The sequence below is a fragment of the Theobroma cacao genome, chromosome 9 (assembly GCF_000208745.1).
Source record: "Theobroma cacao cultivar B97-61/B2 chromosome 9, Criollo_cocoa_genome_V2, whole genome shotgun sequence".
Classification (NCBI taxonomy): domain Eukaryota; kingdom Viridiplantae; phylum Streptophyta; class Magnoliopsida; order Malvales; family Malvaceae; genus Theobroma; species Theobroma cacao.
In genome coordinates, this window is record NC_030858.1 from 36,980,201 (window position 1) to 37,002,528 (window position 22,328).

Here is a 22,328-nt window from a genome sequence, read left to right on the forward strand (position 1 = left end):
TAAGAACAAATAAACACTACATAATTATCATATCAAACAATAAATTGAAAAATATCAAATAATGAAAAGAGTTTTCAAAACAAAAAAAAAAAGAACGATAGAAAATAAAATGAAAAACAAAATAGAGAGAAAAAGAAAAAATAATACTTGAATGCAGTTTTGATTCTTAAATTTTCTTTTACCCTTAACTTTTGTAAGAACAAAAAAAAACCCTAAAATGATGATTTGCAAGAAGAGGAGAGAAGAGGGAGATCGATAGCAAGAGAAGAAGGAGGTATTTTTCAAGAGAGGATCATTTTGAAAAAAAAATTAACTCTATTAAGAAATTGGTGTATTTTTTTAAAAAAAGAGAAAGCTCTTATTTAGAGTTTTTTTTTTAATTCTTTTTGTTTTAAATTTTGTTAATTAAAAAAATTATTTTTTTAAAGGCCAAATACACCCAATTTGTACTTTTAAGAATTAGACAATAAGCCAAACAGACACTAAGCGAAAAGAGTTTTACACTTACTCGATTTTTGTTTTCCCCTGGTGTCTGTAAACGTGGAAACCAAGAAAGTACCATCTTCGAAGTTTTGCAGCGTCACAAAATAATTGCTACGCAAAGTGTTGTGCCAAATTAAAGGTTGAAGATGAAGTTCCCTTCACAATCTTTTGAGTTTGGGCAGCAACCGCGCGGTTCTTTCGACGAGCAAAAGACATCATCTGCTGGGATTTCGAAACGGACTTTAGGTGCTTACAAGCGTGGACCAGAAGGGTTGATTGCGGACAGTCGAACTGAGAGGAGGCGAAAGATGGATCGCAGTATGACTCAGAAGTGTTTTGCCCATGTTAATGAATCAAGACGGAGTTGTCCCAACGGCCAGCTATCCTGATATTACTCTTTCCCCAAGAAGTCAAGGCCATCTGAGGAGAAGGTTTTGAAGGTGCCTTTGAATGCAAGAGCAGCAGAAGTTGAGCTTCCTAAACCCGCACAGAAGTGTGTTAGCAGGTTGGCAGGAAAAAACTTTCAAAAAGGCACCAGTAGTGGTGGGCGTGCTCATGGCTCTATCAATGCCAAGCCACCATTGAGTCCAGGTGCCTGCAAATGCAGTTCATGTGGCAGCATTAAGTGTCAATGTAGCCTTCCAAGTGATTCAAACCATGCATCTTCCAGCGATGTGACTTCAGAAAGATCATTGGGTGGAGATCTTAGAGTGTGTAGAACTGATGCCTCTAAACTGGATTGCCCGGACAAAAGCACATTGGCATCACCAATGAGCAAGTCTGATCCAGATTCTGATGGAGCTGTAAGTTCTATGTATGATGAGAACGTTTGTCTGAGTTCCCAACTTGCAACTCTTGCAACAGATGCCGCTTTTGGTGAAGGATTGTTAACTCCTAGTTTTGACGTGCAAATGTCATCGAAGAAGGCTCTCTGAGCTGCAATGCTGAAAAGCCGTTATGCAGACACCATTTTGAAACCTAAGCACATACTTGATCATGGTGATGAAGCTGATCCAGTGAAGATGCAGCAGCAAAAGGGAAAATTGGAAAGAAGGCAGCGAGAAGAAAAAGCAAAGATTGAAGCTCAAATCAGAGCTGCTGACGCTGCAGCAAAAATGAAGGCGGAGGTCTAGTTGAAAAAGCAACGGGAAAGAGAAAGAGAAGCTGCTCGGAATGCATTGCAACAGATGGAGAAAACAGCTGGGATTGAACTGAATGTGGAGATTGAAAAGGAGTTCGAGATGCTGATTGGATTCCCTATTTAATTCTCGTGCTTTTCCTCCTTAGTGCCAAAACACAAAGATGGCGGTAATATTTCTGGCACTCAAGTAGCATGTACTGAACAAAGTGGTAGGAAAGTTTGACTTTTATGGTTTTCATTTTTCATTAGAATTTGTGAAATACTTGAAGCATATTTTTAGTATAAAGAGGAAATTTTGGAGTACCTCTTTTTTTAAGAACGTAGATGTTATTTGTTTAATGATGGAAGTGTTGGGCAGAGCTTTCATGATTTCCCATGCTTCATTGATGAATGCTTCACCATAAAAATTGCAATAACTGTCAATGTGCAGACTGATGTGTCAGCGCCTAGGCGCCTAAGGTTCTGTTTTGTGGTTATTTTTAACATGATGGACAGTGCAATTGGCGCCTCGGGGCTGAGAGCTGGGGGCTTAAGCGCCTAAGGTGAAGTTTGCTGCAGTCAGTTGATTTCCTCCACATTTTTTACCATGATCCCTTTTGAATTGGGTGAAGTTATGAACATCAACGCTGTAGCTCTTCCTTTTATCTTTTCATAGGTACAAGAATCATGTCAATCGGAGTTTTGTAGCTCAAGATATGCTTGGATTATTGCAGAATGGTCTAAGGTCAACTTAAGCAAAAGTGCATGATCCTTTGCAAATTTGCCTTCCAAACTCTTTTGCACCTTCACCAACATATAGCACAATCAATAGAAGGGATAAATAAGACTTAATAACATGAAAATAAACTCAAATTACTTACTTAAACTACTAAAGCATGCATACAATAAATACTAATAAAAATGTAAAAATAATGTCTACATTATTTAAAAACAAGAAGACATTGGTCATTTTTAAGCCTAAAAGAATATAAGATAATTCTATAAAATAGAGTTATCAAGAGCAAACTAATTTTTTTTGAGGGGGCAAAAGATAGAGGACATTGGTCATTATCACTCAGTTCACTTAACTCCAACTAGAAGAAACGTCTTGAAGATTTTTTGGGCCATTCTTTTTGGAAAATTGACATAAATCAGTATCTATTTAACTATTTAATAATTATTTCGCTGATGCATGTGATGTTAGGAGAGGATTTTTTGTTTGTTTTGTAACACTGAGGTCTGAAAATATGTCAATGCAGGAACTTCCTCACATTTTTATGAGATAATGAAATTTCTGTTGCATTTTGGGCTTTCTGAGCTCATTTTTACAACTGCTTTGGGGAGCTATTGGCCCATGCCAAGTTGTTGGCTTTTGATGGCTTTCACTTCCAAACCAAAATTGGGCTTGAATTTTACTTCATATATTTTAATCATGCGATCTAAATTGCAAAAAATATTATTTTTCCTCTAAAGATAGTACTAGTAATTATATGTTTGCCAAGGAAACAAATTGTTTCACAATCACTTAACATTATATTAAACCATATATCTCTTTCTTTCTCATTTATAAACAAATGACATAATTTCTAAAAAAATTTCTAAATTATTAAAAAAAATTTATGAGTCTTTATAACTTTTATTACGTTAAACTAAACCCTAATATTTTTATTTTTAGCCAAATAAATTTATATATTTTTATTTTTAATAAAATAAACTCATACGATTAATAATTGATTTATATAAAATGTCACTTGTCATTGTCATTCTACGTCATGTGGCGTTAACGTGACACTAACATAAGATGTTGATATATTATAATGAATGATGACATGACATATTTATGTTGCATAATGAGATGATCATATTACATTTTTCATCTTCCACAATAACATTACATCAATGCTACATAGGTATAAAATGACAATAGATATTTGATTAATTGCTATTAGTCAACAATTAAGATCAAAAGGATTTATTTGATCAAAAACGAAAATATAAGGGTTTGATTAAATGCAATATAAGAATAAAGACTAATTTAAAATTATTTTGAATAGTTTATGAGCTTTTTTAAATATTATGCTTAAATAAATTTAATATGAAATTATTGATTAAGATGCCATATTACTTCGCAACTTCATGTGTGCATTATGTACTTGTATTTATTTTTTTTAATCCTAAATACGATTTTCTTGCTCCTTTATTACATTTTTTTAATTAATCACATCTCATTGAAAGAATCAAAGGGTACAAAATGTTTATATACAGCTACCTTAACTAATCTAAAGGAGAGAAAAATAATCCTAATTAATTACATTTTTTAAGTAACTTAACTAATATTTGAATTGACTAATTAGGAGCCTTAACAACGGTCGACGTAGACTATTTCCTCTAAATGAAACGATGAGTTTGGCTTCTCAAGTGAAATCTTGTGTTTATTCTTTTCTTTTAGTGCGGTGCGATGTCCAGTCTATTGCACTTTCATTTCTTCAAACCAAATGCCTCTAATGCTTATAGGTTATGTTTGATATGTTCTTGAAAATGTGATTGTCGAGAAGATAACTTTAAAGCGTTTAATCTAACATGAGAAAATGATGATTGAAAAAAATATGATTGCTGAGAAGAATATATTACAGTATTAATTTGAAAGCACTATACTAAGAATGTAGTGTAAATTTACAAAATTTTCTATTATGTATGAAAATATAAAATTGAATAAATTTACATTTTTTTAATATAAAGTTTTAACTTTTCAACTTTATCCTTAAAATAATAAATAATAATATGATAAAAATAACATAATATTTTAATATTAATAATTTAAATATTAAAATATATAAAATTACTAAATATTTATTTTTACTAAATATTTAATTGAGAGGGGTATATTTGTCCAATCCATTCTTTTGTAAATGTATCTTTCCTATGGTCTTGCAATGTCATTACATTGTAAGAGAACCACATTAAACGTGATAAGGCGATTATGTCCAATTAAAATCCCTGTAAAGTGCTTTAACTTCCTCAATCATCAAAGGGGACCATAGACTCCCAAATACATTATACAACTGCTATTCCGAAGCTGGTACAATCTTATAAACTATATATACATGAAAGACCTATTTAATTCAACTTCTTGACATGCAACTTCCAAAGCTGAAGAGGGTGAGATAGATAAGGAAACCTTAGCTGAGAGTTTTACACTTTCTTCTTTCCTTCCCGCAGTAGAGTAAGTGTAAGAGTTTTACACTAGATTCGATTTTCCTTTTTTCCTGTAAACGTGGAAACCTAGAAAGTACCATCTTCGAAGTTTTGCAGCGTCAAAAACTAATTGCTACGCAAACTGTTGTGCCAGATCAGAGGTTGAAGATGAAGTTCCCTTCACAATCTTTTGAGTTTGGGCAGCAACCGAGCAGTTCTTTCGATGGGAAAAGGACATCATCTAGATCTGCTGGGATTTTGAAACGGACTTCAGCTGCTTACAAGCGTGGACCAGAAGGGGTGATTGTGGACAGTCGAACTGAGAAGAGGCGAAAGATGGATCGTAGCATGGCGCAGCAGTGTTCTGCCCATGTTGATGAATCAAGACGGAGTTGTCCTAAAAGCCAGCTATCCCGATATTACTCTTTCCCCAAGAAGTCAAGGCCATCTGAGGAGAAGTTATTCAAGGTGCCGTTGAATGCAAGAGCAGCAGAAGTTGAGCGTCCTAAACCCGCACAGAAGTGTGATAGCAGGTTGGCAAGAAAAAATTTTCAAAAAGGCACCAGTAGTGGTGGGCGTGCTCATCGATCTATCAATGCCAAGCCACCATTGAGTCCAGGTGCCTGCAGATGCAGCTCATGTGGCAGCATTAAGTGTCAATGTAGTCTTCCAAGTGATTCAAACCATGCATCTTCCAGCGATGTGACTTCAGAAAGATCATTGGGTGGAGATCTTAGAGTGTGCAGAACTTATGCCTCTAAACTGGATTGCCAGGCCAAAAGGACAATGACATCACCAATGAGCGAGTCTGATCCAGATTCTGACGGACCTGTAAGTTCTCTGTATGATGAGAACGTTTGTCTGATTTCTCAACTTACAACTCCTGCAACAGATGCTGCTTCTGGGGAAGGATTGTTAACTCCTAGTTTTGACGTCCAAATGTCATCGAAGAAGGCTTTCCGAGCTGCAATGCTGAAAAGCCGTTATGCAGACACCATTTTGAAAGCTAAGCACATACTTGATCATGGTGAGAAAGCTGATCCAGTGAAGATGCAGCAGCAAAAGGGAAAATTGGAAAGAAGGCAGCGAGAAGAAAAGGCAAAGATTGAAGCTCAAATCAGAGCTGCTGAAGCTGCAGCAAAAATGAAGGCAGAGGTCGAGTTGAAAAAGCAACGGGAAAGAGAAAGAGAAGCTGCTCGGAATGCATTGCAACAGATGGAGAAAACAGCTGGGATTGAACTGAATGTGGAGATTGAAAAGGAGTTCGAGATGCTGATTGGATTCCCTATTTATAATAACTGGCATGGTAGCAAAAATGGATCTGGAAAGGTGACTGGAGCTTATGGAGGAACTCTGTGAATTCACCGCATCAGCTGGGTTTGTTCATCGAAGATGAGCATGCAGTTTCTTTCTTCTTGATTATTGTTTGTTCCAGCTCCTTGTTAATAGTTTTTTTCTTTTCGTGGGGGACAGGAAAAAAAGAAATTAGTATTTGTAAATGAGGTATTTTTTTACGGAATTGGAATTTTTGTAAACAAACAGTACATATATATATATATTATATTTATATTTGAAAATTATCAGCCTGCTTCCATTAACACCGTAGCATCAACAAAACACCCACTCAATGCATGATCACACATTGAGACTAACAGCCAATTCACCAGCAAGAACAAACCCACAAACTCATCCACTCACATCATCACAAAAGGCAGAAAACAAAACAAAAAAAACTTACTGAAACACTCTGATGGACCTCACTTTGTAGCTGGACTCCTCCCTTTGCAAGATCATCTGCTCATGATGTTCTTAGGTACTCCCTTGATATCATAGGTGGATCCTTTGTGCACCTTTGCAATATGGAAGAATACATCTGTATCTATAAACATATAAACTGAAATAAAAAATGAAGAATTAATATTACTAAGCTTACACTATTCTGGCACAATTTAAACTGTGTAAATGATGCAGTGCATAATCCCAAATGGTGAAATGATAAGCCTGATGCCTTAAGTTTGAATAAATGCATTGACCTAAAACATTTTGAGATCAGATAATGTGTGAAAACCTTATATGCTTCCCCGGAAGACAAATTTGTGCCAAGAAACAATGAGTCAACTTCTTTGTCTTTATCAAGTTATATGTTTCCCATATGCTTCAAGTCATACACAAACTTATTTTTTTTTGAAGATTTGTCATTGAACTTCCATTCCATCTGGGAAAAACCCATCAAAAAGGTAACATAACATCAAGAGCTAAACAAATAAGGCCCGTAAGAACTTCAACCTCGTCGACCCTGTTGAAAGGAACACTATTGGTGTACCATCAGGAGGTTGGGTGGCAATTCGTTTTCTTGCAGACAATCCAGGTGGGTAGAAATAATAACATTGCTGTACTTACTTAGTATTCTTGTTTTGTTTATGTTTTTAGCTGATAATGACAACAAGATACACGTGCCAACAGGGGTGTGGTTCATGCATTGCCACCTGGAAGTCCATACAAGCTGGGGCTTGAAGATGGCATGGATCGTCCTGGATGGAAATCTACCCAATCAGAAGGTGCTTCCACCCCCAGCAGCTCTTCCCAAGTGCTGGGGAACCCCTCTCTAGATAGAATTTGCCCTATCATTTTCCTTTTTAAACCTAATTTTGATTCTTTTTTTCTTGACCCTTTTGTCTTTGGCCGGTCAATTCTGAAGATTCACTAGGGAGAGAAAGAATGGTGTGGGAAAATTTTGTTAACATTTAGATCCAAGATGTCACTGAATTAGGTCCAATAATATCCCAAATAAAAAAAAATTCAGCCCTACTAGAAAGTAACAACAGCTTTGTTAATTATGGTTTTGGAGTTTGTGCATCTTTGTCTTGGAACGTTGAATCTTTCTTGTTTCATTGAAAGTTCAGAAACTGCAATGTTTTCTCCGCCAGCATTCACATAGTTTCTTTGACTAAACCGGTCTATGTCGTATTGTCAGCTCCCAATAATAGGCAAATGTTTACCGCCAGGACTTCCTCCCTTGGGCCTTGGTAGTTGCTCTGTTGCCGTCCTAGAGGCAGCTTCCTAGCTACTCTCCACCTCGTCTTTTACATTGTTCATTTTAAGACATTCACCTACTCCTAATGGAGTCCATTCATTAAAGAAATACTAAAAATTTGTATCAGAATGAAGTAAAGCCAAAAGCATAGGGATTTAGATCTCCATGGTCAATGATAATCTTCTATGCTAAATTCAACATTTTCACATAGAATAGAGACTAAACTCAGAATTTGATCTCTAATAATTGTCTATGGAGTGCCTATCACAGTTGACTGATCGATGAGAACCAGGGGCAAAAGGCTATGACATCTTTTTCCATATAAACAAATGAAAAGAGACGGTGTTGTAGGTGAGTGCCGGCATCTGCACAAGTGCAAATCCCTCGTGAATCTGCACAAAGAATGAAAGAAATGATTATAATGAAACCAGACACCAAGACAAGAACAAATATCTTGTTTGTAGAAAATAATCTAATATCTACCATTGTCCCTTATAAATACCTCTCTTGAAACCTGCTACTCAACACTCAACAACTACAGCCATGAATTCACATATGCTTGTTCTTCCTCTTATTCTTCAAATTTTCATTGCTCTGTTTTCCTCAACCCCTGCAGTAGCAGCTAACTCAAAACTTTTTAGAGAATATATAGGAGCTGAGGACAAGGGTGTTACGTTTTCAGATGTACCCATCAATTCACAAGTAGATTTTCACTTCATCCTCTCCTTTGCTATTGACTACACAAACTCTTCAATTCCTTCCCCCACCAATGGTGATTTTGGGGTTTACTGGGATACAGAAAACCTCAGCCCTTCTCATGTATTCTCCATCAAAAGCCAGCATCCGAATGTCAAGGTAGCTATGAGTCTTGGGGGTGATACGATAAATGATGAGCATGTATACTTCAGCCCCAAAACAATCAATTCTTGGGTTCGAAATGCCATTCATTCCATAACAGAGATATCAAGAAAGTACAATTTGGATGGAATTGACATCGACTATGAACACTTCCATGCAGATCCTGACACATTTGCTGAGTGCATTGGACTTCTTGTTCTGCTCCTAAAACAAAATGGGGTGGTGTCGTTTGCATCAATAGCACCCTATAATAATGATTCCGTGCAACCGCATTACTTGGCCTTGTGGAGTAAGTATGGGCATCTAATAGACTATGTCAACTTTCAGTTTTACGCTTACCATAAGGGGACAACTGTTTCTCAATTTTTGAAATACTTTCATGAACAGAGCTCTAACTATAGAGGTGGTAAGGTCTTAGTAAGCTTTGGTACTGATGGAAGTGGAGGTTTGTCTCCACAAAATGGGTTCTTCAAGGCCTGTAGCAGGCTTAAGCGTCAGGGGAAACTTCATGGCATATTTGTTTGGTCAGCGGATGACTCCAAGAAAGCTGGTTTCCTCTATGAGAAGCAGTCACAGACCTTGTTGGCCAGATCAACATGATCTATCTCATACATAGTTTTTTCCCCCTCAGAGATGAATAAAGCAAATGTATTGAAAATTTAGTTCTATGTGTAGCAGAGAAAGGTAGCTCTATGACTAGCAAGATAAGGGAAATTTCTGAAGGTTCACATGATCGGACAATAGAAGTCAATGGAAACAAAGGCAAGGCAATCATAATGAAGTCCATCTACTCAACACTAACTTCCCCAAGAAAGATTTTTGAAAGAGAGAAGACAGAGTTGAAAACGATTACCAAACCAGTGGCCTACTCCAAAATATAACTGAGCAATTATTTGCATGCTAGATAATCTATCAAGAACCAGAAGTTGACAAAAATATTTGCTGTAAAATTCTTCTGATACCAAACTATTGCTAGATTAGATAGCAACATTAAGGCTCAGAAGAATACCCCACATTTATCACCAAGAAATGCAGAGTGATTACTATAGCAGACACTTACATGCTTCAGATGCCAACAATTGATCAACTAGCCTGGCTTTCAGCGGTCCCCTGACCCAGGAATTAGTTTTGGCATTCATGTAACGATCATTCTTTATACATTTTGTCATGTGTAATCAGAGTTCCGAGTTGTTACATTGGTTATCTTTCGAGCTAAGAGCTGTTGAAAGTCACTAACAAAATATGCTTCCTATCAGCTTTTACATGCTGTTTCTATTTCAGTTTTAGCAAAATGCAAATTTTCACAAGAATCTGCAAGTCATCAGGCAGGCAGGTCTCATCAAGCTGGAAGAAGATCAAACATGGGACATTGGTGTTGTCACTGTTTTGAAGCCCCATTGGCTGCAGATCAATTAAAACAACAATAATCAAATACCAGTGACTCTGCTCTGGAGATTAACCATCAATTGATTTCATTCATTCTAAATTAACAAACATATTTGCTCAACATTATAATGGAAAAGATTATCCAAAAATGATTACTCATTTTAACAGCGGAGCTAAGAATTGCCTCCAAAACAAAACCTTCCAGGCTGCCATAAGAAACAACAACAACAAAAGTTGCTACATTGCCTCAACTCAATCAATTATCCACTTCGTTTTTAATCTTCTTCTTCTTCATTGGCTCTGAAGAAGAATCATTTTCAATTCCCTCCTCAATCCCTCTACTCTTCCGTTTCTTCTTGTTCTCCCCTTGCCCTTCTGCTTCATGTCTCATTTCACCCTCAATTTTCACCCCATTTCCCTCAATTTTCATCCCATTTGCCAGAACATTTTCAATTTTTCAGCCACTTTTCTCCTTCTTATGCTTCTTTTTCTCACTTGGTTCCTCAAATACCATTTTTTCCTCGTCTTCCTCAAAGTTACCAATCTCATTCTTCTCCTTCTTCCTCTTGCTCTCTCCATCCTCAACAAGACTTTTGCCTTCACCATCCCCGACATTACCAACTTCACCCTTCTCTGTCTTCTTCTTGTTCTTATGTTTCTTTCCATCACTATCCCCATACCCATGACTCGCCTCTTGACTCAGCTCCACAGCACCACGAGTCAAGTTGAATACACTCGGTTCTAGACTCGACTCGCCGGCACCTTCCACTGCGGTCTCAGACTTGGGTTACACTTACACAACAAGAGGGATTCATATCCACCTCCCATCAGACCTTGTAGTGGGAAGCCCCAAGCTTTAACCATTGAAATGTCTCTTTGTTAACTGGTTGAATGCTCTTATTGTAATCATATTTGGTATTGTCTTATTGCCTTTCCTTATCCTTTAGATGAATTAAAGCCTGGAGAGATACTTTAAAGGTCAAATATTAAAGAGGCTAAGTAGAAGCTAATTCTTATCTATCTTTCTTATTTTCTTCTGCTGTTTTCTGGTTTCCTCTGTGTACAGTGTATGATAGAGCTGCTTTCTTCCTCTTGTTTGACATATTTGAAATGAGTCATATTGGCTTGTAGGGCCACCTTTACATGATCCCGAGTTTAGAGCTTGAGATCACTGCAAGATGACATTTTTGGATGGCTCTTAATGGGGCAAGCTTGGGTTTTACTAATTGCTTTAGGATTAGGACTGGATGTAGTATCTTGCCTATTTATGATTCCCCCTTCCTGTTATGGGTTTGTAGGGCCCACGCTCAGTTGAACTCTTCTGTGATGAACTAAGCACATGCTGAAACCCAGTAGAATAGTTTCCAGCGAGCATTCTAAGCATTGTACATATTCTATCTGTTTGGATTATTTTAGACGCCAATTGTTAATGTAAGACATTAATTGTTGTTTTTGAATTTTGTTAGCTACTTAATTTTAATTTGAATTTTTTTAACATTCTGGAAACGCTCTTTGGCTTGACATATGTGGACAACAGAACAATAATTTTCAGGTTAGGCTCTTGACATTTTCAATTTCTTATATCCTCCAAAATGAATCCCGGAAATGGCAACAAGGATGGACTTTATTCTTTCTTCTCAGGGACTACAATGCACATGCTGCTGCTGCCTGCATGAATCGGCTAGCTAAACTGAGGTAACCAATTATAACAAGACTTTGGTTGCCAAATTTCATCTGTCATTGTTTCTTAAGTTCATATGTGAACATTTTGGCTGTTTGAATGACTCCATGCTAATGCAAGTTCTTCATGTTTTTGTGAGGGCAAGTTCATAATTTTTCCATTCTTTCGTGAAAAATTTTCTTTAAAATCTTAGTCTAGCGTAATATAACATGGATTTCGTACTGTTTATAGCAATCACATGAATAATACATGTTACTGTTTCTACAGAATCTTTTTCACTTTCCAATTTATTTTGTTGCGTTTAATGTAATTTCAGGTCTTAATTTGACTTTGTATTCTCTTTGTTCTTCTGTTAATATATTTTCTTTTTATATGCTTCTATGCAGTTCTCGATGGATAGGGAATCATGGCTTTTCAATTGGAATTGATGATGTCCAACCGGGGAAAAGGTTGAATGATGAGAAAGCAGTAAAAAATTCAGGAGGTCATAAGAAATGTGATGAAGAGATATAGATGGTCAATGAAGGAAAACTAGAGCCTAAACCTGGTTGTGATGCTGCTCAAACACTAGAAGCTAATGTAAGTGCAATATTGAATAAAATTCGGGACAAAACGGGGAAGGTAATGATTGGGGCTATGTTGTAGTATTTTCTAATTTCTATTTGAACGTGTGAAATGGTCACTGCTAGAAAACTTAGTTGTGTTCCTTTAATCTTTTAAGTTTATATCATCTTCCATACACTTGGAACTATGCATTTGTTTTTAGAATGATGATTACTTGAGGACTATTTGGTTGATGGTTTATGAGAATTGCTTTGAAACAGGTATGCATGAAAGAACTACGTTGGAGAAACAGTCCATTGATCATGTCGCAATGTGGTTCCAAGGGTTCTGCTATAAATATAAGTCAAATGATTGCATGTGTTGGTCAGCAATCAGTTGGTGGTTGTCGTGCTCCTAATGGATTCGTAGATCGTAGCCGTCCTCATTTCCATAGAGGATCGAAAACCCCTGCTGTAAGTTTATTTTACATTGCTTTAGCTCTGAAAACCTAATTTTCTTTGTTGATTGTGCAAGTACTTAAGCTTATAGATTGATTTTAGTGTCTTTCACATAAAACAAGGAAAAAGGTTTAATACTTCTCAGTGAGTATTATTTCTCATGATATCCTGTATTATATTAACATGTCATTGTTATTTGGAATAGCTTGTGTTAAGTTGATATGTGTATAAGATGGAGTATAATTTCTAAATTTTTGATGTCTGAAATCTGTCCTAAAGTTCAGTATTGGTGTTTATTTTGTCATTTTGTTGGTTTTTTTAATGAATGTTTATTTAAATTTCCAACTTTCACTCAAAGGGTTATTGGTTGAGTTGTTCATATTGGTTCCTCACATTCGTGCTAAAGATTATGAGTGATTTACACTTAGAAACATATACTCTTTATCTAGGTTTAGAGGACTATTACACCATATGACACTGTTATTTTTCTAATTTTCAATCTAGCATAGGGTTTCTAGGGTTTGATTCTTTGTGTTTGTTCTCTTTAAGTTAGTTGGCTGGTGACTAATTACATTCTGAATCTAGTGTAAGGAATAGTTTCATTCTGTATACATTTTTAGGCTTTTACCAATGAAACTATGAGCTAATTAGGATGTTTAGGGCTTGAGGCATTGTCGTTGCTGGGCAACCCTCTCTTACAGTGGTTTTCTGTTATTAAAAATATCTTTGTCTTATCCATGGCACTGTGATAGTTGAATTAACTTCAACTTAGCCTTGGTTTCCTCATTCTCCAAACCCTTGAATCTATTCGTAGCCTTGAGACCCTTCAACAACCATTAAGCAAACAACCTGGGAACCTATAATGAAAGCTGCTGTCCCGATCATTCCTGCAACTTAATCCTCTGCTTCCAGCAAAGCTATATCAATACTTACACTTTCCACCATCTGTTTGAGTTCTATATTTCAAACCATTTCTTCCAAATAAAAAACTTGAATAATCAAGTGTATTCAAAGCTCTATTTGTTTTAACGTAAAATATTTTTCAAAAAATATTTTCAGGACGTATGCTTGTTTAGAAGACAGAAAATTCATTCCAAATGTAAAATATTTTATGGGTCAATGGGAAATACACCTGTTGTCTACGTAAAATGTCTTATGCCCCTTAAGGGGCATAAGACACTTTCTAGAGAACAAAAAAAAACAAAGAAAGAACTACACAAATTGCAAATGAAGAAAATAAGATTTCTTAGGATTAAGAGAAATAGGGATATAAAATGTTTTACATTTAAAATAAATTTTTTGTCTTCCAAACACGTATAAGTCTTGAAAATATTATTTGAAAACTATTTTACATCAAAACGAACGAATCCTAACTTAACTATTATTTGAATTGACTAATCGATGGCCTTAACAATGGTCAAAGGACTTAGACTCTTTCGTCTAAATGAAATGATGAGTTTTGCTTCTCAAGTGAAACTCTACGTTTTATTCTTTTCTCTATGTTTAGTCCAATCTACTGCCCTTTCATTTCTTCTTGGATCAGGGACCTTTGTTCCTTGCTTATTCATATCATCTCTAAACGTATTCATCATCATACTATCTAATAAAACCCAAGGGCAGAGCTATTGCTAATTTATCAAGACAATTTACTTTAAAACTTTTATCAAATTAGCAAAACATCATATAAGTGTACATGGTCAACAAGTAATCTTGTAGTGAGTGAGTTATTGTCTAATCTTATCCAAGGAAATCTAGTGTAGAGTTTAATTGAAAATGAAAAAAATTAAAGTAGCCAGGCTAAACTAGTGAACTAAGCTAAAAAAAATACAAGTTAATTGAGTTTGAAAACAATGGGGAAGTACCTAGGATTATGGTTTCAATTAATGCTTCATTTGGAGTTAATATTAACTAATTACCTAATTTTATGGAAAACTAATGCTAGTCTAAGATCCTTAAGAATGAAAGATTCTCCGTCAAGCTATCGTATAATGGCCTAACTTAATTTAATTCTTTATATGTCTACAGTTAATTAATTAAACTAACTTTCTTAAGTATAAGTCATAAAAACTGACCGTATATAATTAATACTTGTATGTTTATCCTATTAATAAATCACCCAATTAAGTTCTAATTGCAAATTTGCCTTCCAAGCTCTTTTGCACCTTCTCCAACATATAGCACAATCAATAGAAAGGATAAATAAGACTTAATAATATGAAAATAAATTCAAATTACTTATTTAAACTACTAAGGCATGCATACAATAAATACTAATAAAAATGTAAAAATAATATCTAAATTAGTTAAAAACAAGAGGACATTGATCATTTTTAGGCTCAAAAGAATGTAAGATAACTCTATAAAATATAATTATCAAGAGCTAACCAATTTTTATTGAGAGCGCAAAAGACAGAGGACATTGGTCATTATCACTCAGTTCACTTTACTCCAACTAGAAGAAACGTCTTGAAGATTTTTTTGGGCCATTCTTTTTTGAAAATTGACATAATTTTTCCTCTAAAGATAGTACTAGTAATTATATGTTTGCCAAGGAAACAAATTGTTTCGCTATCACTTAACATTATATTAAACCATATATCTCTTTCTTTCTCATTTATAAACAAATGACATAATATTTAAAAAAATTTATGAGGCTTTATAACTTTTATTACGTTCAACTAAATTTTTATATTTTTATTTTGAGCCAAATATGTTCATATATTTTTATTTTTAATTAAATAAACTCATACGATTAATAGTTGACTTATATAAAATGCCACTTGTCATTGTCATTGTACGTCATGTGGCGTTAACGTGGCACTAACATAATGTGTTGATATATTGTAATGAATGATTATATGACATATTTATGTGGCATAATAATATGATCATATCGAATTTTTCATCCTCTACATTAACGTTACATCAACGCTGCATAAGTATAAAATAACAATAGATATTTGATTAATTGCTATTAGTCAACAATTAGGATCATAAAGGATTTATTTGATTAAAAATGAAAATATAAGGGTTTGATTAAACGCAATATAAGAATAAAGACTAATGTAAAATTATTTTGAATAGTTTAGGAACTTTTTTATATATTATGCTTAAATAAATTTAATATGAAATTATTGATTAAGATGCCATTTTATTTCGCAACTTCATGTGTGCATTATATACTTGTATTTATTTATTTTTATCCTAAATATGATTTTCTTGCTCCTTTATTACATTTTTTAATTAATCATATCTCATTGGAAGAATCAAAGGGTACAAAATGTTTACATACAGCTACCTTAACTAATCTAAAGGAGAGAGAAAAATAATCCTAATTAATTACATCTTTTAAGTAACTTAACTAATATTTGAATTGACTAATTAGTAGCCTTAACAACGGTCGAAGGACGTAGACTATTTCCTCTAAATGAAACGATGAGTTTTGCTTCTCAAGCGAAACTTTGCGTTTATTCTTTTCTTTTTGTGCGATGTCCAGTCTGCTGCACTTTCATTTCTTCAAAACCAAATGTCTTTGATCTTATAGGTTATGTTTGATATGTTCTTGAAAATGTGATTGTCGATAAGGTAACTTTAAAGCGTTTAATTTAAAATGAAAAAGTGATTATTGAAAAAAATATTTTTTTTTTGTAATTAGAGAAGGGAGAATTCGAACCTTATTTTTTAGGTAGTATTAATTTGAAAGCATTATACTAAGAATGCATGTAGTGTAAATTTACAAAATTTTCAATTATGTATGAAAATATAAAATTGAATAAATTTATATTTTTTTAATATAAAGTTTTAACTTTTCAACTTTATCCTTAAAATAATAAATAATAATATGATAAAAATAACATAATATTTTAATATTAAAATATATAAAATTACTAAATATTTATTGTTACTAAATATTTACTTGAGAGGGGTATATTTGTCCAATCCATTCTTTTGTAAATGTATCTTTCCTACGGTCTTGCAATGTCATTACATTGTAAGAGAACCACATTAAACGTGATAAGGCGATCATGTCCAATTAAAATCCCTGTAAAGTGCTTTAACTTCCTCAATTATCAAAGGGGACCATAGACTTCCAAATACATTATACAACTGCTATTCCGACGCTAGTACAATCTTATATACTACATATACATGAAAGACCTATTTAATTCAACTTCTTGACGTACAACTTCCAAAGCTGAAGAGCGTGAGATAGATAAGGAAACCTTAGCTGAGAGTTTTACACTTCTTTCCTTCCCGCAGTAGTGTAAGGGTAAGAGTTTTACACTAGATTCGATTTTCGTTTTTTCCTGTAAACGTGGAAACCTAGAAAGTACCATCTTCGAATTTTTGCAGCGTCACAAACTAATTGCTACGCAAACTGTTGTGCCAGATCAGAGGTTGAAGATGAAGTTCCCTTCACAATCTTTTGAGTTTGGGCAGCAACCGAGCAGTTCTTTCGATGGGAAAAGGACATCATCTAGATCTGCTGGGATTTTGAAACGGACTTCAGCTGCTTACAAGCGTGGACCAGAAGGGGTGATTGTGGACAGTCGAACTGAGAAGAGGCGAAAGATGGATCGTAGCATGGCTCAGCAGTGTCCTGCCCATGTTGATGAATCAAGACGGAGTTGTCCTAAAAGCCAGCTATCCCGATGTTACTCTTTCCCCAAGAAGTCAAGGCCATCTGAGGAGAAGTTTTTCAAGGTGCCTTTGAATGCAAGAGCAACAGAAGTCGAGCGTCCTAAACCCGCACAGAAGTGTGTTAGCAGGTTGGCAAGAAAAAACTTTCAAAAAGGCGCCAGTAGTGGTGGGCGTGCTCATCGATCTATCAATGCCAAGCCACCATTGAGTCCAGGTGCCTGCAGATGCAGCTCATGTGGCAGCATTAAGTGTCAATGTAGTCTTCCAAGTGATTCAAACCATGCATCTTCCAGCGATGTGACTTCAGAAAGATCATTGGGTGGAGATCTTAGAGTGTGCAGAACTTATGCCTCTAAACTGGATTGCCAGGCCAAAAGGACAATGACATCACCAATGAGCGAGTCTGATCCAGATTCTGACGGAGCTGTAAGTTCTCTGTATGATGAGAACGTTTGTCTGATTTCTCAACTTACAACTCCTGCAACAGATGCTGCTTCTGGGGAAGGATTGTTAACTCCTAGTTTTGACGTGCAAATGTCATCGAAGAAGGCTTTCCGAGCTGCAATGCTGAAAAGCCGTTATGCAGACACCATTTTGAAAGCTAAGCACATACTTGATCATGGTGAGAAAGCTGATCCAGTGAAGATGCAGCAGCAAAAGGGAAAATTGGAAAGAAGGCAGCGAGAAGAAAAGGCAAAGATTGAAGCTCAAATCAGAGCTGCTGAAGCTGCAGCAAAAATGAAGGCAGAGGTCGAGTTGAAAAAGCAACGGGAAAGAGAAAGAGAAGCTGCTCGGAATGCATTGCAACAGATGGAGAAAACAGCTGGGATTGAACTGAATGTGGAGATTGAAAAGGAGTTCGAGATGCTGATTGGATTCCCTATTTATAATAACTGGCATGGTAGCAAAAATGGATCTGGAAAGGTGACTGGAGCTTATGGAGGAACTCTGTGAATTCACTGCATCAGCTGGGTTTGTTCATCGAAGATGAGCATGCAGTTTCTTTCTTCTTGATTATTATTTGTTCCAGCTCCTTGTTAATAGTTTTTTCCTTTTCGTGGGGGACAGGAAAAAAAGAAATTAGTATTTGTAAATGAGGTACTTTTTTACGGAATTGGAATTTTTGTAAACAAACAGTACATAGTTATATTTGAAAATTATCAGCCTGCTTCCATTAACACCGTAGCATCAACAAAACACCCACTCAATGCATGATCACACATTGAGACTAACAGCCAATTCACCAGCAAGAACAAACCCACAAACTCATCCACTCACATCATCACAAAAGGCAGAAAACAAAACAAAAAAAACTTACTGAAACACTCTGAAGGACCTCACTTTGTAGCTGGACTCCTCCCTTTGCAAGATCATCTGCTCATGATGTTCTTAGGTACTCCCTTGATATCATAGGTGGATCCTTTGTGCACCTTTGCAATATGGAAGAATACATCTGTATCTATAAACATATAAACTGAAATAAAAAATGAAGAATTAATATTACTAAGCTTACACTATTTTGGCACAATTTAAACTGTGTAAATGAAGCAGTGCATAATCCCAAATGGTGAAATGATAAGCCTGATGCCTTAAGTTTGAATAAATGCATTGGCCTAAAACATTTTGAGATCAGATAATCTGTCAAAACCTTATATGCTTCCCCGGAAGACAAATTTGTGCCAAAAAACAATGAGTCAACTTCTTTGTCTTTATCAAGTTATATGTTTCCCATATGCTTCAAGTCATACACAAACTTTTTTTTTTTTTGAAGATTTGTCATTGATCTTCCATTCCATCTGGGAAAAACCCATCAAAAAGGTAACATAACATCAAGAGCTAAACAAATAAGGACCGTAAGAACTTCAACCTCGTCGACCCTGTTGAAAGGAACACTATCAGTGTACCATCAGGAGGTTGGGTGGCATATCGTTTTCTTGCAGACAATCCAGGTGGGTAGAAATAATAACATGCTGTACTTAGTATTCTTGTTTTGTTTATGTTTTTAGCTGATAATGACAACAAGTTACACGTGCCAACAGGGGTGTGGTTCATGCATTGCCACCTGGAAGTCCATACAAGCTGGGGCTTGAAGATGGCATGGATCGTCCTGGATGGAAATCTACCCAATCAGAAGGTGCTTCCACCCCCAGCAGCTCTTCCCAAGTGCTGGGGAACCCCTCTCTAGATAGAATTTGCCTTATCATTTTCCTTTTTAAACCTAATTTTGATTCTTTTTTTCTTGACCCTTTTGTCTTTGGCCGGTCAATTCTGAAGATTCACTAGGGAGAGAAAGAATGGTGTGGGAAAATTTTGTAACATTCAGATCCAAGATGTCACTGAATTAGGTCCAATAATATCTCAAATAAAAAAAAAATTCAGCCCTACTAGAAAGTAACAACAGCTTTGTTAATTATGGTTTTGGAGTTTGTGCATCTTTGTCTTGGAACGTTGAATCTTTCTTGTTTCATTGAAAGTTCAGAAACTGCAATGTTTTCTCTGCCAGCATTCACATAGTTTCTTTGACTAAACCGGTCTATGTCGTATTGTCAGCTCCCAATAATAGGCAAATGTTTACCGCCAGGACTTCCTCCCTTGGGCCTTGGTAGTTGCTCTGTTGCCGTCCTAGAGGCAGCTTCCTAGCTACTCTCCACCTCGTCTTTTACATTGTTCATTTTAAGACATTCACCTACTCCTAATGGAGTCCATTCATTAAAGAAATACCAAAAATTGGTATCAGAATGAAGTAAAGCCAAAAGCATAGGGATTTAGATCTCCATGGTCAATGATAATCTTCTATGCTAAATTCAACATTATTCACATAGAATAGAGACTAAACTCAGAATTTTATCTCTAATAATTGTCTATGGAGTGCCTGTCAAAGTTGACTGATCGATGAGAACCAGGGGCAAAAGGCTATGACATCTTTTTCCATATAAACAAATGAAATGAGACGGTGTTGTAGGTGAGTGCCGGCATCTGCACAAGTGCAAATCCCTCGTGAATCTGCACAAAGAAGGAAAGAAATGAGTTTTAATGAAACCAGACACCAAGACAAGAACAAATATCTTGTTTGTAGATAATAATCTAATATCTACCATTGTCCCTTATAAATACCTCTCTTGAAACCTGCTACTCAACACTCAACAACTACAGCCATGAATTCACATATGCTTGTTCTTCCTCTTATTCTTCAAATTTTCATTGCTCTGTTTTCCTCAAACCCTGCAGTAGCAGCTAACTCAAAACTTTTTAGAGAATATATAGGAGCTGAGGACAAGGGTGTTACGTTTTCAGATGTACCCATCAATTCACAAGTAGATTTTCACTTCATCCTCTCCTTTGCTATTGACTACACAAACTCTTCAATTCCTTCCCCCACCAATGGTGATTTTGGGGTTTACTGGGATACAGAAAACCTCAGCCCTTCTCATGTATTCTCCATCAAAAGCCAGCATCCGAATGTCAAGGTAGCTATGAGTCTTGGGGGTGATACGATAAATGATGAGCATGTATACTTCAGCCCCAAAACAATCAATTCTTGGGTTCGAAATGCCATTCATTCCATAACAGAGATATCAAGAAAGTACAATTTGGATGGAATAGACATCGACTATGAACACTTCCATGCAGATCCTGACACATTTGCTGAGTGCATTGGACGGCTTCTTCTGTTCCTCAAACAAAATGGGGTGGTGTCGTTTGCATCAATAGCACCCTATAATGATGATTCCGTGCAACCGCATTACTTGGCCTTGTGGAGTAAGTATGGGCATCTAATAGACTATGTCAACTTTCAGTTTTACGCTTACCATAAGGGGACAACTGTTTCTCAATTTTTGAAATACTTTCATGAACAGAGCTCTAACTATAGAGGTGGTAAGGTCTTAGTAAGCTTTGGTACTGATGGAAGTGGAGGTTTGTCTCCTCAAAATGGGTTTTTCAAGGCCTGTCGCAGGCTTAAGCGTCAGGGCAAACTTCATGGCATATTTGTTTGGTCAGCGGATGACTCCAAGAAAGCTGGTTTCCTCTATGAGAAGCAGTCACAGACCTTGTTGGCCAGATCAACATGATCTATCTCATACATAGTTTTTTCCCCGTTAGAGATGAATAAAACAGATGTATTGAAAATTTAGTTATATGTGTAGCAGAGAAAGGTAACTCTATGACTAGTGAGGTAAGGGAAATTTCTGAAGGTTCACATGATCGGACAATAGAAGTCAATGGAAACAAAGGCAAGGCAATCACAATGAAGTCCATCTACTCAACACTAACTTCCCCAAGAAAGATTTTTGAAAGAGAGAAGACAGAGTTGAAAACGATTACCAAACCAGTGGCCTACTCCAAAATATAACTGAGCAATTATTTGCATGCTAGATAATCTATCAAGAACCAGAAGTTGACAAAAATATTTGCTGTAAAATTCTTCTGATACCAAACTATTGCTAGATTAGATAGCAACATTAAGGCTCAGAAGAATACCTAACATTTATCACCAAGAAATGCAGTGTGATTACTATAGCAGACACTTGCATGCTTCAGATGCCAACAATTGATCAATTAGCCTGGCTTTCAGCGGTCCCCTGACCCAGGAATTAGTTTTGGCACTCATGTAACGATCATTCTTCATACATTTTGACATTTGTCATCAGAGTTCCCAGTTGTTACATTGGTCATCTTTCGAGCTAAGAGCTACTGAAAGTCACTAACAAAATATGCTTCCTATCAGCTTTTACATGCTGTTTCTATTTCAGTTTTAGCAAAATGTAAGTTTTCACAAGAATCTGCAAGTCATCAGGCAGGAAGGTCTCATCAAGCTAGAAGAAGATCAAACATGGGACATTGGTGTTGTCACTGTTTTGAAGCCCCATTGGCTGCAGATCAATTAAAACGACAATAATCAAATACCAGTGACTATGCTCTGGAGATTAA

At 35.9% G+C, this 22,328-nt stretch overlaps 4 protein-coding genes, 1 long non-coding RNA gene and 1 pseudogene across 6 annotated transcripts; all 6 read left to right on the forward strand.

Annotated features, from left to right (window-relative positions):
• Positions 630 to 1,748, forward strand: LOC108663305 (annotated as a pseudogene).
• On the forward strand, positions 4,967 to 6,157 carry LOC18590806 (transcription factor GTE12). The gene has a single exon (XM_018126946.1). The coding sequence runs from the start codon at positions 4,967 to 4,969 to the stop codon at positions 6,155 to 6,157; it is 1,191 nt and encodes a 396-aa protein (XP_017982435.1).
• LOC18590807 (chitinase 2) lies at positions 8,376 to 9,290 on the forward strand. The gene has a single exon (XM_007016547.2). It carries the CDS (start codon positions 8,376 to 8,378, stop codon positions 9,288 to 9,290), a length of 915 nt encoding a protein of 304 aa, XP_007016609.2.
• LOC18590809 lies at positions 11,549 to 12,601 on the forward strand. Of its 2 annotated transcripts, XR_001929195.1 has the most exons (4): positions 11,549 to 11,628; positions 11,718 to 11,771; positions 12,158 to 12,378; positions 12,582 to 12,601. It is a non-coding gene; the product is annotated as an uncharacterized LOC18590809 (long non-coding RNA). The 2 variants fall into 2 exon arrangements; XR_001929194.1 differs by lacking the exon at positions 12,582 to 12,601 and having other exon boundaries at positions 12,158 to 12,440.
• LOC18590810 (transcription factor GTE12) lies at positions 12,766 to 18,400 on the forward strand. The gene is made up of 2 exons (XM_007016550.2): positions 12,766 to 12,773; positions 17,154 to 18,400. The coding sequence occupies exon 2, from the start codon at positions 17,163 to 17,165 to the stop codon at positions 18,351 to 18,353; it is 1,191 nt and encodes a 396-aa protein (XP_007016612.2). The 5' UTR covers positions 12,766 to 12,773; positions 17,154 to 17,162; the 3' UTR covers positions 18,354 to 18,400.
• Positions 20,555 to 22,075, forward strand: LOC108663365 (chitinase 2-like). The gene has a single exon (XM_018127106.1). It carries the CDS (start codon positions 20,555 to 20,557, stop codon positions 21,467 to 21,469), a length of 915 nt encoding a protein of 304 aa, XP_017982595.1. The 3' UTR covers positions 21,470 to 22,075.